This window comes from Centruroides vittatus, unplaced genomic scaffold (assembly GCF_030686945.1).
Source record: "Centruroides vittatus isolate TY-2023 unplaced genomic scaffold, ASM3068694v2 contig_1343, whole genome shotgun sequence".
NCBI classification, from domain to species: Eukaryota; Metazoa; Arthropoda; class Arachnida; order Scorpiones; family Buthidae; genus Centruroides; species Centruroides vittatus.
In genome coordinates, this window is record NW_027120855.1 from 1222610 (window position 1) to 1239216 (window position 16607).

Sequence of the window (16607 nt, forward strand, 5' to 3'; positions counted from 1 at the left end):
ATAAAAAATTCAAACATATATATTTGATACTACTACAACACAAGATAATTTATTGTGTAAATATATATAAAACCTGTTCTAGAGTTAATAAAAACCTAAAGAAAATGTATTAATTTCATACATTAAAAAATAATTTAAATGTAACTGTAACACAATTTACAACATATATATTTAAAAACTTATTTTATAAATCACAGATGGAGAATATAAAATTTTATGTTCATTAAAGTTCAAATTACCTGGCTATAATGAATCAAAGGATATCAAATGATAAAAACAGATAACCAATAAAAGAGCAAATATTATTAATTTTATTATAGATTCTAATAAAATATATGAGGTCATCAAAATCATAAAAAGTGTCTACCAAAATATAAAAATGCTATTGTAGAAGAGTTGACAAGTTACAGAACACACTTCGTGGTGACGGATAGAATAGAACTTCAAATAATTGGGACACCATCGCATTTTCATGACAAAAAAAAAGTATTCGGCAATTCATTTTTAATACAGATTTAAAAATAGCTATAAAAAAGCCAAAAACTGAAGCTTAAATATAATTATAATAATTTAATTAATATAAAAAAATACAAATTTGAACAGAAAAGAAATGTCATTTTATATTTAAATGATATTAAGTTTAAATTCAACATTTAACTTAAATAATAAAAGTGATAAGAAATTTATATTTAAACATATTAACATAATGAAATTAAGTTTGCCAGGATGTTAAAAAATCACAAAATCAAAAAACTTCAAAAGGTAAGTTAAAACTTTCATAATCCAACTTTCAAGAAAGGAAAGTTTAATAATTCAGATAAATTTAAAAATACAGATTAAGCAGATATTAAAAATCAATATAAAAATTATATTGAAGATATTAAAAAAACTATCAAAAGCCAATAAAGTAAATTATCCAATATTTAGTTTGGAACTTTCCATTAAAAATAATCATTTGGCTTAATGCACGTCTGGCTACTTTAAGACGTAATATTTGATCGTTCAATATTTTATCAATAACCATTTATATATAAAATATTTATAAGAACTAGTACATGAGATTCTATATCATTATCTCCAAAACATCAGAACATACAATGCGCTTATGCAAATCAATAAATTTATTGCATTTTAAATTTTTACTAAAGTAATAAAATTATTATTTACTAAGTCCTTGCTCCTGTCCCGTGCAAATTTATAATATTCAATGAAAAAATAATTTGTTAAATGTAGAATTTATTTTTAAAAATCTGGGTATATCAAAATTAGCTACTAATAAAATCTTAGTATAGTGCCCTCCTCATAAAGTACCAACAAGTATCTGAATGGATCTTCATAAATATTAAGTAGAAAATTCTTCTGTAGTCGTGAATGATTACATTTAAAATAAATTACGCTTTTGCATTGCAGACGATACTAGATCGTGTGATTTTTGTACTCTCGAACTTAAAATTGCACGTAGACCTCGTTTCTATATATAAATTTTATTATTCGAGATACTTCGGTTTAGTATCGAACTCGACCGTGTGCCAATTTTAGAGGCAAACAATTTTAAATCGAAGTTTGACCACACACGAAAGCTAATTTTGTATCGTTCTTTAGAACTTTGCCACAATTTAAATTCTGTATTTATATCTAAGGTTGGAGTAAAGAAACTAAAAAAAAAAAAATAATTTCTCAATAAAATAATTTAACTTCTATAAATATAAGAAAATCTTTTGTTCTTCCTAATTGTGTATATTAAGAACAAATATATTGAACTAAACGAAGACATCATGAAAAGATGTTCCTATCAACAGCCAGTGATAACTTTTGTATCAGATATCGTATTACAAGATACATTAAAATACATTATTAGATTTAACTCAGAAAACTTGTTTTATATTTAATAAAGAATTTTAAAACTTTGTTGCTTGATATTAATGATGATTTAACTCTGAATTTATAAATAGAAGTAAAATGTATTACATATGTTTTCTGTCAAATTATCACAAAAGACGGATATCAAACTTAAAATATTGACACTAACTAATTTATATTGATAATAAATATCACTGTACAGTATACATATTTAGCCTTTAACATTTCTGACTCATAACTACTATAAAATATTTATTATTTACAAGAACTTCAATTTCAGAAAACTAAATTATATTTTCTATTTATATAACAAAAGACAAATTGATCTTTCTGTAGGATGTGCTTTTTATAGTTTTAAATCTGATTAAGACAAACAAAAAGAAAAGTGGAATAAATTTCAGAAATAACAAAACCTTAACCTTGAACAAAATTAAATGTCAATGTTAAATTGAAAATCCATAATTTACAATTACACAAGTACAAAAAAGCTAATTAAAACATGCTTAATTAGAAATCATTAATATATTTTTTTGAATTTATTTTTTATTAAACGTGGAATAAATTATAGAAATCGAATTTAGAGTTCTTATAAGAATAAAAATCATCGAAAATTCACATTTTAATGATCAATAGAAGATGGTAACTTAATTACAATGAAATACATAAACCGAAATAAATCTCAAGATATTTAAGAATTTACACGACTAATTTTGAGATTTAATAATTATTGTATACGTCAGCATATTTTTCTTACTTTGTTGTCGTGATAAGCTCAAACAATTCAAAGATGTAAAAAAAATAGATGTTAAAATATTCATGATGACTTGCTGTTTCCCTATACAGTACATGAAAGTATAATTATATTTTATTCTGCATCAACTATATATAAATCTTAACCCATTCACATCTAATAACTGCTTTTATATAAAATATTTATATAATATTAAATTATTTTAGAAAATTTTCTTTCTAATTTAGCAAATCTGTCCATAATAGAATTATTATAAATTTAAAATTCTATATTATCAATAAATATGTATTTGATACACAACACAGTTATTTAACATTATTCAACTTCTAATTTATATAAAATTATATCTTAATTTTTCTTTTACGTTTCAATGTTTTGAAAATAAAATAAAATAAAATGTACTTGCAATGGAAAAATAATTTAAAAACAGAATTTTTTAAAGATAACTACAAATATCCTCTTCAAAGATGAAAGTAATAAAAATCAAGTAATTCGTTTGCAAAAATATTCTCGCCCAATTTTATAAAACAAAAATGCAACTCGAGATTTCTTAGAATTAGAAGCGTATAAACTGATTTTGCAATATTCTCAAATCCAAATATTCCTCTAATTACGGGTACAAATAACCCGTATACGGATTTATTAAAATCTACGCTTAGAAACGTCAAAATAATTTTTATAATACTAATCGAACGTATAGACAAACCTTTCGGACTCTTCGCCATCTATATTGTTTCTATTACGAAGAGCGTCCGGCAATACTTCTAACAGTTGAAGAGGAGGATTTTCGGAAGTCATTCTTTGAGCCTTATCGTTATTAGTTGCAATAATTACTGGACTAGGGCCCTGAGAACTCGGTCGGGTTTAGACGCTGACTGACGACCGACCTCTTGGTCTATAGGAGTAGCCGTTAAAGGTATGGTCTGAATATTCGTGACTAAAGAAGGCTGACTTGCAACGGCTGGAGGTTGTGACATAGGCATAACTTGTTGTTGAGTCTGTGTAACAAGCTGAGGCTGAGAAGTGAGAGGATTATGTTGGACCGAAGGAGCATTTACAGAAGCTAACTGTGTTTGGCTAGTTTGAGGGGGAGGCAAGCCCGAAGTCACGTGCACTCCCGGCGGAATAGCAGTCTGTATAACTTGCGGCACGACGTCGGAGGCGGGCTGTATGCCGACCGTCGGCACCATGGTTATCTGAGGAGTCCGACCCACGGTCTCGACCGGAAGAATAATTCCGTAGAGAGGCTGAACGGGTTGCTGGTTGATGGCGACGGACACGTCGCCCGTGCACGACCGAGTGACGGGTATTTCGTAAACGTGCGCCACCGTCTTGTTAGCGGAATTGTCACCACAAAGAGAATTGGCCGAACTCGCATTACTCGAAACGTTCGAAACGCCGGTCTGATCCACGACCTCGGGCTTGATCTCCTGCTGCATGGCGGGCGGATCCACGAAATCCATGCACAACCATCTTCCACGTTTGAACGGTTCACTGCTCACGATTTTTACTACTTTGAATCTATGTTGCCAGTGATCCGGAATAGTATTAATCATTGGAAGGTGGGAGTTGACCACCGCGTCCGAATGACCGGAGTCGACCGGCACGTTGCTATTTACAGTCGAATTGGTCTGGAATGTCGTCGAGATACCCACGTGCTGAGGCACGTCGTTACCGTCTGCAATCGGTCTGACGCCGGAATCGCTCCTGAAAGACTTGAGCGAAGCGAACGTACCGGACGCTGCCAGATCGTCCGGGGTGTTGCTGTTATCTTCGGTCAATTGCTCATTGTCCAGATCCGGCGTTTTAGAACATTCTAAAATATCCGAACTCAAATCATCTGTATGGCTTTCGTCCAAATCATCCGCACTATCGTCTCCTCCATCATTACTCAACCTAGAACCCTGAACGGTAACGCTGGTTATCTGAAAAGAGGTGGGTTTCTTTTTATGTCCTACCTCACTGTAAGGTTTCATAGGTGTCTGATGATTTGTTTCCGACTCGAAACGGGAGCTTCTCTCGCGATCTCCGCCATCTCTCTCAGCCATCTCTAAACTGCAGCCCGACCCTCTCAACTCGCCAATGACATCGGGGACAAGATCCAAAAACTGGTTCAGTAACTCTCAGATCCGTTTATAACCATAACAGGATCAATCTACACTTCCAATTTTTGTATTCTAGCTACTTTTTTTCGCAACGAAAAACCACATCACATCCTGTACTCACTGATCAAAATGGCGACCATGTGTCAGTCGCCCTGTCTTGCCAGATGCTCTCTACGTAAATAGCCAAAAGATAGTGCATTCCGATCTCCAACATAACTCCAATTCCCATCTACCAACCTCTTTAATAATCCCATTCCTCACTTTTTTATTATTAAATTCAATTCGGTACATAAAAATATCTTTTTAAATATATACAAATATTAATACTTTATTAAATTATTAAAATAAACATCTTTAACAAAATTTATATAAAATTTTCTTCGATTAAATAAATTATATTTCAATATATTAAAAACTATTATGTTTTATGTTTTAAAGTTGGGTGTAATTTATTGTTATTGATAAAAATTATTATGTAAACATGGAGGATCTATAAGTTTCAAAATTGATATTTTACTGTCTTAATCGCACGATACACTGTAAAGACTGCAGTTATAATATTAACTAAATATTATCAAAAGTGAAAATAAATATAAATGCTGTAATATATTGATATGTGTAATAATATTGCTGTAATGCTAAAAAAAGCCGACGAATATCGGAAGAGTCCGAATTCAAATCCGATCGGGAAAAACATCCTTTATTAAAGACAATTAGGATCCAATGTTAATTTTATTTCTTCAAACATTCTGGCCAACTTTATCGTTGGTCAGGACTTATAATAAACGGATTTGTAGTTAGAATCGCTGGGAAAATTCGATCAGATTTTACAAATTTATATATTAAAGCAGGTGACGGCAGTCAAGGTGGCAGCCTAATGCTCTGGGGGACCCGGGATCGAATCCGAACGGGTCGAATAATCCCCAGGAATTTTTCGCGAAGTGGTCAGTTTGGATATGTCGGGCCCCGTCCCTCACCACCCGGCCGCCCCATTGTAGGCCTAACCGAACCCATAATGGGCTTGCTATAAGAGGCCCTCTTAGTGCCCATAGGCCGGAAAGAGTTACAAAAAAAAAACCTCATTTGTGGAATGGTTTTCTCTGTGGAGGAAGAAGCAAAGTTAAGAAATTACTTTCTTAGTGCAAGTAAAATGCACTATGGCCTAACAACAGTGCGGGTAAGAAATTTGGCATATGAGTTTGATGCTGTCTTGAATAAAACATATCCCAATTTATGGAATTTTAATAAAACTGCAGGATATGACTGGTTAAAGGGGTTTATGGGACGTCATTTACAGCTTTCATTGCAATCACCAGAAGACACTAGCTTAGGAAGAACTACTAGCTTCAATAAGAAGAACATTGATGACTTCATGGACAAATTGAAATCTATTTATGAAAAATATATTAATTTATCTGCATATAATGTCCAATAAATATTTGCAGTGATCGTTGGTTTATTTTCTTATGTTCTGTTAAATGTTGATTAACAGTATTCAGAATAAATTGTTTATAATCATGTGGTAAAATTTTCTTTTAGACTTAAGAAGTTCTTTCATTGACTTAAGAGAAAAGAAAGACTTCAGAGTTCTTTCATTGCTTATGTTTTTGACATACTTTTTCCAAAAGTGTCCCATTCCTCACCTAATTTATTTATTTTAATTTAGTAATTTTATCTATAATATAAACTTTAAATTAAAAAAACGTCACACTTATAAACTTGAACTGTATGATCAAATAACCAACACTTAGATGCGATTTCCAGCAAACAATAAAGAAAAAATTTACTGCTCAAACGTTTTCGGAATCAGGAATGAATACATAAAAACAATTATATCATTCGAACTTCGCTGCGTTTCAATCTTTTAAACATTTTAAAAGATGTTCGATACGGACGTCGTTTCGTTTACATCATAAAATTAAATAAATAATTATTTTAAAATATGAAATTTTAAAATAAAGCTACAAATAGAATTATTATTATTACATTCTGTGGTTGCCGGATGGCCGAGCGGCCAAGGTGGCAGCCTACCGCTCTGGGGGACTCGGGATCGAATCCGAACGGGTCGAATAATCCCCAGGAATTTTTCGGGGGGTGGTCCGTTCGAATATGTCGGGCCGCGTCCCTCACCACCCGGTCGTCCCATTGTGGGCCTGGCCGAACCCATAATGGACCTACTAAAAGAGGCCCTCTTAGTGCCCACAGGGCGGAAAGAGTTATAAAAAAACATTCTGTGGCAATCTAAATAATATTTCCACGATTGCGGTATTGGTATCTAAGTTAGCTAACACTAGGGTTAACAAAGCAGAGGGTAATCGTGTAGTTATATGTTACGAACTGTCCCTACATCAAATTTACAGTAGGATTGCTAATGATTTAAATTTGCACTTAACTTATAGGCGAAAAACCCAACGTTTTCCGCCTTTTAGCAAACGCAAAAGATGACACAAAAGCGCCAGAGGTGTACCGTAGTCCATTACAAGATGGACGATTTAACAGGTGTATGTCATACACCGGATCCACATACAGATCCCTTCAGATCAGAATACACGACCGTAAATATGATGTGGTCAAGGGGAAGTATAACATAGCATTTGCCCGTTATGCTGCCCAACCCGGGGTTCCCGCTGTTGGGATGAAGCTATCCTTTTACACAGGGTCTTTGATCGACACGACATACGATCCTCGGAGACTTTAGAAATTTATATAGCTGACAGGGCGAAAAGATTGTAAACATATAAACATTAATTTATTATTTGCTAAAGTGCTTTGATTTCAGATAAAACTAGAAATCGAATCATGGCCTTTACTCAATGTTTAGTAAACGAAATGATCACTTTTTGTGACCAGAGTTCAAATTCGGTCCAAATTTTATTATTTTTCGTAAATCTTTCAGAACGGAACATCAAACTGTCTTATTCGTGTTGGATAATCCTATTACCGTTCTGCCTTATCGGGAATGAGCAACAAATCAATCTGGTATATATTCCATAATGAGATAAATGCTAAAACAGAAATTTTTAGTATTTGTTACGAGCAAGTTAAGTGGTAAATAGTAAAATACGTTCAATCAATAATGTCCTTTCTACTTTATAAAAATATTAAATATGTGAGAAGAAAGGTCGAGTTCCTTCGGATGGAAACACGACGATTTCAAAATGGCCACCGAAGCAGCGAATGAAATAATTTAATTATTATTTTGAATTTTTTCTATTTTTAGTGGAATAATAATATTAATATTTAACTTTCTTAAATAATTACACTATTGGAAATTATTTAATTCTGTTAATTTTATAAAAATTCCTATTAGACTTTTCGGACGCAACGTCAAATTAATTGCCCTATATCGAAATGAAAAGGCATAAAAATTTTTTTAAGCTTAAAATTAATACTTTTTACATTATTTTACTACTTATATTTAACAACATTATTTTATGTGCTAAAGCTCGATTTTGGCGAATTAAAATACGTCTTAATTTGGCAGCTTTGTCACATTTTTAAAATTTGTACACGTGGTTTCAAAGGGAAACATTCGAAAGATTGAAAATGTTAAGTCTTTTTGATTTAATATACGACGAGAAGAAAGCGGAAGATATTAAATCGCATTATCTTGACGCTTGTACTCAATTGAGTAGTTTTGCGGTCGAGGTAAGAATTGAATTATTATTTTTTAACGTTTGAAAGCAGACTACATATTACGTAAAGGAATATTAGATTTAATTGTTATTAAATAGTATTAAACATGTGTGTTAAACTTATTCATTGCAATATTAAACGTGTGAATTACGAAATAAAATTTCGATTTCGCTAAAAATAGTAGTAAAATGACTGGCGTCCCGTTAAGCACAGAGTACAAATTATATTTTGGATTCTGCATCTCGACATCTACATTTAAAAATATTCTAGAGTTGGTAAGATATGAACTCCGAATGAAGGGTTTCCCCACCCCAGAATTATAAACCCGCAGTACGAGCAAAAAACTTAAAGGAACCATACCCGTACGTGCCAGCCCGTGCGAGATACTTGTCTCCGAAGATTGGTTTTTGGCGGGTACCGGTATACTGCCTATTCTCTGCGCTCCTATTGGTCGAGGAGAACTATCGACCCGTGTTTCGCACGTAGTTGTATGCTTTGGTAAACGTTGCGAAAAGTTCACCGAGTCCAGCGTTATATCCACATTTGCTTGTCGCAAGTACTTTCGACGAACAAGTTTCGTCGAAAGTACTTGCGACAAGCAAATGTGGATATAACGCTGGACTCGGTGAACTTTTCGCAACGTTTATACGGTGTTTGGCGTGAATATTGTCGTACCGACATGTATGCTTTGGTGTTTGCTATTCAAATTTTTTGCTCGATGCTTGCCTTCTGGTGTTTAAAAACAAAACTATCTGGGTCGTTTGAATCATTGTGTATTGTCGACAGTAAAGATGAATAGCAATAGAAAAAGCAGCTTTTTGTTGTGTTCCAAATTGCAATTTCAAAGCCGTACGGGAGCTCGATATAAGTTTTCGTCTATACTTGCATGAAAAATGGACGATTGTTCAGAAATCGGAATTCAAAGAAGCTCGTAAATATAACTGACAGAAAGAGTGGATTTGACTGTTAACAATTGACATATAAGTTTGCTGATTGTACAGTTTTGTATGAAAAATTATGCTGTCAATTTTAAAGGATTTTTCCTTAAAGTTTAAAATGCCAGTAATTTTGTGTGGGACACAGCCAGGCTGTTGTATAGACAGTGGAATTTTGGGACTTTGAGTATATATCTGAACTGAGGGAACCGAGACGAGTTTGACGGTACCCTACTTTTGGATCGAAGACGAAAAATAACAAAGTTATTGTATTCAGGATTTCTTGCCTTTCACAATGCATTTATGCCATTTTAGAGTTCTCCATGGTAATGTATTTAATCCAACTACGCATGGACTTGCAGCCTTGAATATCGATTGAGCCGAAATAAAAGGTTTTCTATTAGCCTAACTAGGGACGGTCACCTCCCGAAGGGGTAAGTTAGGTTTTTTGGACAAGCTGAGAAAGCAATGCGTAGTACTAGGCGACTGCAAGTGATAGCGAGCGTGTTGGCGGCCGAGGGGCCTTGGCCCGAGGTCGAGGAGGGCGTGCGAAAAGAACTTACTCCAAATGCAGACAATCAGTGTGCCCGTGGATCAACATCTGCCTCTGTTGAAGGTTAGTGTACAATCTGTTTTCTTGGCCTTTTACGTGGGCTGTTTTTTTAGTCTTTGCCAATGTGTTTTTAGAATATATGGCCGGCTTGCCAGACTGCCTGTTAAATATGTGATAGGCTTAGTGGAGAGAGCGATGCAACTCCCGATCATGGTGTAAGTTCTTAAAGTTTGATTATCAATAAACATGATGAGATAATGAAATACTTTTTTTAACAGGGACAATATGTATAAAAAATCAGAAAGCGCCACCTAGTGAAAAACTCTAAAATGGCATAGAATGCATTGTGAAAGGCATGAAATCCTAAATATGATAACTTTGTTATTTTTCGTCTCTGGTCTAAAAGTAGGATACCGTCAAACTCGTCTCGGTCCTCTCAGTTCAGATATATATTCAAAGTCCCAAAATTCCACTGCGAGTAATCTATACAACATCCCACAGCCAAATTTAAGCATTTCGAGCTTTAAGCTTAACTTGTTAGGCCCATTACAACCCTTCACATTTTTTGAAGTCAGTTTTAAAAAGAAAAGAGTTAACATAAACATATCAATTACTTTTTATTTTGTGTAGTATTTAAAGTATATTTTTTTGGTTTGTAAAAAATTTTTATTACAAAATTTGACTTCAATTTTCTTTTTTGTAGAAAATTTTGAGGGACTTCGAAACTCGAGGTCCTAAAGAAAAAGGTAACTTGCGTACTTGTAAATACCGCGCTGATGGGACAGATGTCAAAACTAATGTTTTTTTAACACAAAGAGCACAAATGTATAGAACAATCTCGCTCGTTTGTTTCGATAATACCACATATAATGACGTGTCCCGTTAGCAATAATTGTTCTCCTATAAAATTGCTCGATAAACAACTACAAGTGGCACATATCATTATATCGGACAGTAAAATAGGATTAATTTTACGTTGACTAGTTACAAGCAACCCAGATAAAATAGTTATTTTGTAAAAATGCAGCACCATCTATAGTTTATGAAAAATGCAAATTACTACATCTGTGTAAGGGTGAGCCCCTATGCCTCCTTAAAAATTATGTAACATGAAATCTCCATAGTCAAGTGGACTACTCAAAGCTGGCATAGTTGCATGGGCTAAATAGTTAAAAGTATTTCTGTATAAAAGTATCTCCAGTATTTCTGATTAGAAGACTGTTATTTTAAATTGTATATATATTACTGTATTTTATTCTTTGTATTCAAATAAATCAATATTAGAAAGAATTTTGTATTTTAAATGTGTTCTTAACTGTTCTAAATAAAAAGACCAGTTATTAATATTCCACGATTTTTAAAAATCTGAAGATGGTCTGTAGAACAGGTTGAAAATGTTTGTTACTATAAATAATTATCAGTGGGATAAGGTATTGTGCAGTTTAAGATCTAGCTAGGTATTTATTAAGTAATGATATATAATTTTACATATAAAAGTAATAATATTGTTATTTGAATTATAATTATATATAAATGAAGCCTGGCATTTTTTAATAAACGAACAATATGGCCAGATTTTTATTGGGTTATAATGTAGTTAATAGTATGTACATTAACATTTAAAAGAAAGAATCTATAGTTTTGAAAATGTTTTAAAAGAATGAAGTCTGTGATAAATATATGACTAATATTTGAATAGTTAAAATTATTATTATTTTTTTATTAACTTGTAATGGAATCAAATAATTTCTCAAGTCTGATTATTGATAAATTTATTTTTCAGAATCCCAAAACTGTAGAAAATGTTATTTCAAAGATCCAATTGTATCTTAATCAAGATACAGAACGGTAAGATAATTTCCATTTATAAAAGTGAAATATGTGAAAGATTTGTTGTTGTTAAGTACTTTTGAGCATCACATTTTGTCTTTGAGGTAAAAACCCATACAATTGAAAATTGTTAACCATAAAATCTAACTTAAACATGCAGAAAACTTGAATTCAAATCATTCGAGGAATAACTCAAATCTTGAAATTTGAAGAAATGGATCACACTTCCCAATGCTGGAAATGCTTATGTTAAACGACATCACATTTTTTGTACTTTTTCCAGCAATGATTTAATGTAACGAACAAATGATGATTTGATTATTGAGATTATTCTATCATTCAATCTTTTGAATTGTGAAAAAGACTTGAGGCAGACCCATAAAGGGCCAAAAATGTTAGTTTATTATATTAAATTATTGCTGGAAAAAAGTACAAAAAGTATTTTGTCATTTAGTGAAGGAAAAGAGTATTGGGTTTAATTCTGGATTAGTCAATGCATAATTTTAAATTGAACCTTGTATGGTTAATTGTTAACTGCAGTCTCAGAGAATTTAGTTAAAAAGCAGTCATTCTGCCTAACAATTATTTGTTTGGACTTTTAATTATAAGAATGCTGTTTTTTGAATTTGAAATTATTCTAATAAATATTTTGAAAATGAAAAACAAAACAAAAATGTTTGAAGGCATTTTCATTGACTTTATGATTGTTCTAATTTGTTGCATAAATAAAGAAATTAATATTGTAAAATGAAGAAGCAGCTTCCTCCCAGACTTTTTTGGTTCCCAAAAACTCATAAAGAAGGATAGCCTATATGCCTAGTGGTCAAAAAGGTTTTCTTTCATGATCATGATAGAGGAGGAATTAGCCAAATTCATCAAAACTTATATAACCAGGAACCATGTTATATATGATCGATAATATGTTACAATTTGTTGAAAGAATTAGGACCAAGGCCTGTTGGAGTGCAATGTCTTTACAATAATGGACTATAAAAGTTTATTCCTGTCCTTAAGGTTAGAAGCCAAATACACTAAGTGTGCTGTGTAATGTTATAGGAAGTAAGTAAAACAAAAGCTTCTTATGATTTGTCCATACTGTCATCTATTCTTTGTATTTTATGTCAGATGAGAAATTTTATTCTCAGTCGAGAGGAATTCTAATTAGCTCACCAGTTGGAGTTTGTTACAGGTGAATTGGCAGACTTGTGTTAACTTTTGTAGCGATGCCGATCATTCAGGCCTTTAATGGATACAAGTGGATATGCAATCTTCAGACGTACGGACAACATTTTGGTGGTCTGGAATGATCTGGAAATATACAAACTTTTTGTTCAAAAAATAACCCAAGTGAAGTCAGTGTGGCACTCGATATTGAACAAATCCATATGAGCACAATCCATTTCATGAATGTTTACATTACAATCAAAAAAGATGTGATTAAGATGTCAAGTTGTAGGAACTCAACTTCCAACTCCTTGTACATACATTCCCATTTGCAGATTCAGTCCATAGTCAGTATAAAATTGTTGCTTTTTGATTTTCATTATTCAGTTGTATATACATTCTTCTATGCTAGAGGATCTAGCAAAAGAACAGGCCTGCATTAGAAATTTATCTCATGCATTTAAGTACTGTACCTTGAAAGTTTTCTCCATAACTTAGAATATAAATAAGTCAGTCAGACAAACACAAATGCCTCCATTCAACTGGGTGACACAGAGACAGAAGCACACAAAAATTTGTTCCGATTACAGGATATTGTTCATTTGTTCATATTTGTAAAATTGTATGTAGGCATTTCAAGAACAAAACATCTGATTTGTCAACATATGCCTATGATCAGTCTACGATTTGGTCAGGAATGAAAAAGACAGGCTGTCAGAGGACCAAAAAAGGCCCAGTTGCCAAGCCTGAAAAATGCTTGATTAAATGGTACATAGGCAGTACAACACATACATTGAAAAGTAGAGTACAAGAACATAAGGAAAAGCAAATTTTCAATGGCCTAACTGAATAGCTTATCATGAACAAACAAGCCACATCTAAGTTGCAGGAAACCAAAGTAAATGGTAGATGTGGTTTGGTTTAGAGAATGAGAGGTGACATAACATAAGACCTGAGATATTCATATGTACTAGTGCTAGTGTTTAATGACAGATGCGTAGTTTTTGGGATTATTTCAATTTAACTTAAATGTAAATTAGTTTTAGAATTGATGATATAGTTTGTTTTGTTAGTTACAACAATGCAACACTTGTGTGATCTGTCTAGGGGGATGCCTTCTGGGAGGGGAGGTCTTTTAAGGGTAACTAGCCCCTATTTAAGTGTTAAAGACATGAAGAAAACCCGGAAAACTCCATGTGGCCATCCTGTCCTGGTGAAACACAAATTCACAACTGAACTACCAGTGTTCAGGGAACAGAATTGCTTGGCCACTAGTGAGCCAGAATTGGTAACATAGTTGTGTGTTATAAGAAATATTCCTAAAGAGATTTTTTTACAAACATAAAATTAATTACCGTATTTTCCAGCGTATAAGACGACTTTCTAACCCAGGAAAATCTCAAAAGTTGGGGGTCGTCTTATACGCCGGAAAATACGGTAACTCTATTTTAAATCCAGCTAATTAAAGCTAAATGATTGCTAGATTAGATTGGGCTATAACTGCTACTGTTAATAAGTAAATGCCAAGTAATTTGGCTTAGAGGTTGGTATTAGGTGCCATCTCTTATTAATATTTATTAATTAATTTAGAAGGTTCTGGAAAAAAGGGTCAGCGTGAGTGGGACTCAAACTTGCAACTGGTGCATACTGTGCAGCAATTACAGGTTGTGACATTTAAAATAAAGTATCTGTGAAGAATGGATAAGGTACTGTACTTATTGTCCTTTCTTGGACAGGTTGTTGAGACAGAAAGGACAGGTTCTTGGACAGGTTTTTAATGTTTCCAAAGGAAACATTACACCTTAACAACAAGACATTACAGAAAGCAGTCATACTAAACACATGTTATGTAGGATATTTTTAAAAATGAACATCATATTACTGCAATAACAGTTTTTCTGTAGCTATGCTTTTATTTTGTTTGGCGTAGAACTAGGCACTGGTATTATCAAATTACAATGCAATCCATATACAAAATAATAATAAAAAAAAAGGGATGTGATATGAGGCAAATAAAATTATTAAATGATTTTTGGATAACTGTTATTTATATGATATGTTTATTAAGTGTAGTGGTGATTAGATTATAATTAGTATATGATTTTTTAGACTTCAGGGACTGTCGATTCTGAGGGTTCTTCTTAAACAATGTTCTAGTGAAGTATTTATTCAGAACAGCTATAACTGGTTGAGACAAGCTCATAAAATATTACAGGTAATTATGCTTTTTATTATATCTAATTAAATAAAACAAAGTAAAAGTCCTCTAGTCTGGCTGGATGGTGACATATTGTTGAAAATGCTGGATAACTGGATTTCTTCTATTTTTATTATATTTGTTTAGAAATGTGTTCTAAACAATTCAAATATTATTCTTTACATTGCATGTTATTGATACTTTTTCATGTCTGTTTAGTTCCACTTAATTCAATACTTAGATGCTACAACTAAACATGTTATTGCACAAACAATGTTTATTACATATACCAGTACTATTTTATGACTGCGTAATATGATTTTTATACAATAAGCAACTCAACATTATCTGTGCTTTTTCCAGCCAAAAATTTTAATGGGATAAACATTCTTTTTAAGAGGTTTTCAAACTATTATAAAATTGAAAATTTTACAATGTATTCCAAATGTTTGTGGAATATTTTAATTAGCATTATGTTGCATTTGAATATTTTTGAATGCTGTGTAAAACATTTTAAAATAATATCACATTGTTTGAATGTTCCAGTGGAATACTCTGTAGAACATTCGATTTTAGAACAGTTTGAAAACCCGAGGCAGGTCCATTAAAGAGGCCGAAAACATTTGTCCGTTAAAAGTTTTTGCCGGAAAGAGTGTGGAAGGTGTTGATTTGCTTATTATTGAAGCTTCTCAAGAGTATACCAGATTTTATACTTAAGAATATGGCAGACATACCAAACTTCACAATTAAGATTTAAAAATATTACTGTCTTGTAACATTAATATACTTTTATTCATTTAGATGTTTTTAATTTTCATATGTATATGGAACCATTAGTATACATGGATTTCAAATTTTAGAATAAAGGTTAAAATGCATGTAAGTCGTAGCTTGTGGAAATTGCATCATCTGTAAAATTCTATAAAAATATGTTCATTGTTTTAAATGAAAGCATCATTTTGCTTTCTTTCAGCTTTCTTGCTTTTCTTTACAGTTTTTTGTAAGAAACTGTAAAGATTAATGTCATGGATGATGTATAAACGCAAGAATGCTTTTCATTCACCGACAGTATATTGCAGTAATATTTCAATAGATTGCATCATCCATTGGTATAAAAATTTGTTCAAAAGTGATGTGTTTTCTTAAGCAAAATGAAATATTTCAATAGTTAACACTATGTAAAAAGTTTATATTTGTTATTTTGAATGATAAAGGTTTATCCTGTTATAAAATAGCAAAGAGAGTATACTGTCATCAATCAGCAATTGTGTTGGTTACAAAGGCAAAGTGAACATGATGACTATGAAAGAAAGGTGGATTAGAAGTTCAAATGTAAGTATGCTGTGCCAGGATTTGATGCCGAAATGTCTCAGTTTGCAAGAACATATTGCTAGTTCTTCTGAACTGAAAGTGAAATGGTGTTAAAGAAAATATGTTTTGTGCCAATGCACTTTTCCTAAAGACGGACTTATCACACTGGATTAAACACGGAACGGAATGACATTGAAACACATAATTTGCAGAGTAATTTTATATATTTATTTTACGATATGCATTGTAAACGTAACAGGTACCT

The 16607-nt window shown here is 32.3% G+C and overlaps 2 protein-coding genes across 2 annotated transcripts in view; one reads left to right on the forward strand and one right to left on the reverse strand.

Moving 5' to 3' along the window:
• bun (bunched) overlaps window positions 1-4904 on the reverse strand; it is a 55240-nt gene extending 50336 nt beyond the window's left edge. Inside the window, exon 1 of the mRNA XM_067289314.1 lies at window positions 3445-4904. Within this exon, the coding sequence (XP_067145415.1) occupies window positions 3445-4659 (1215 nt within the window). The 5' untranslated portion in view covers window positions 4660-4904. The remainder of the gene's footprint in view (window positions 1-3444) is intronic.
• Window positions 4905-8208: 3304 nt separating this feature from the next.
• LOC136990849 (proline-, glutamic acid- and leucine-rich protein 1-like) overlaps window positions 8209-16607 on the forward strand; it is a 40394-nt gene continuing 31995 nt past the window's right edge. Inside the window, exons 1-3 of the mRNA XM_067289302.1 lie at window positions 8209-8364; window positions 11624-11688; window positions 14944-15049. Of these exons, the coding sequence (XP_067145403.1) occupies window positions 8263-8364; window positions 11624-11688; window positions 14944-15049 (273 nt within the window). The 5' untranslated portion in view covers window positions 8209-8262. The remainder of the gene's footprint in view (window positions 8365-11623; window positions 11689-14943; window positions 15050-16607) is intronic.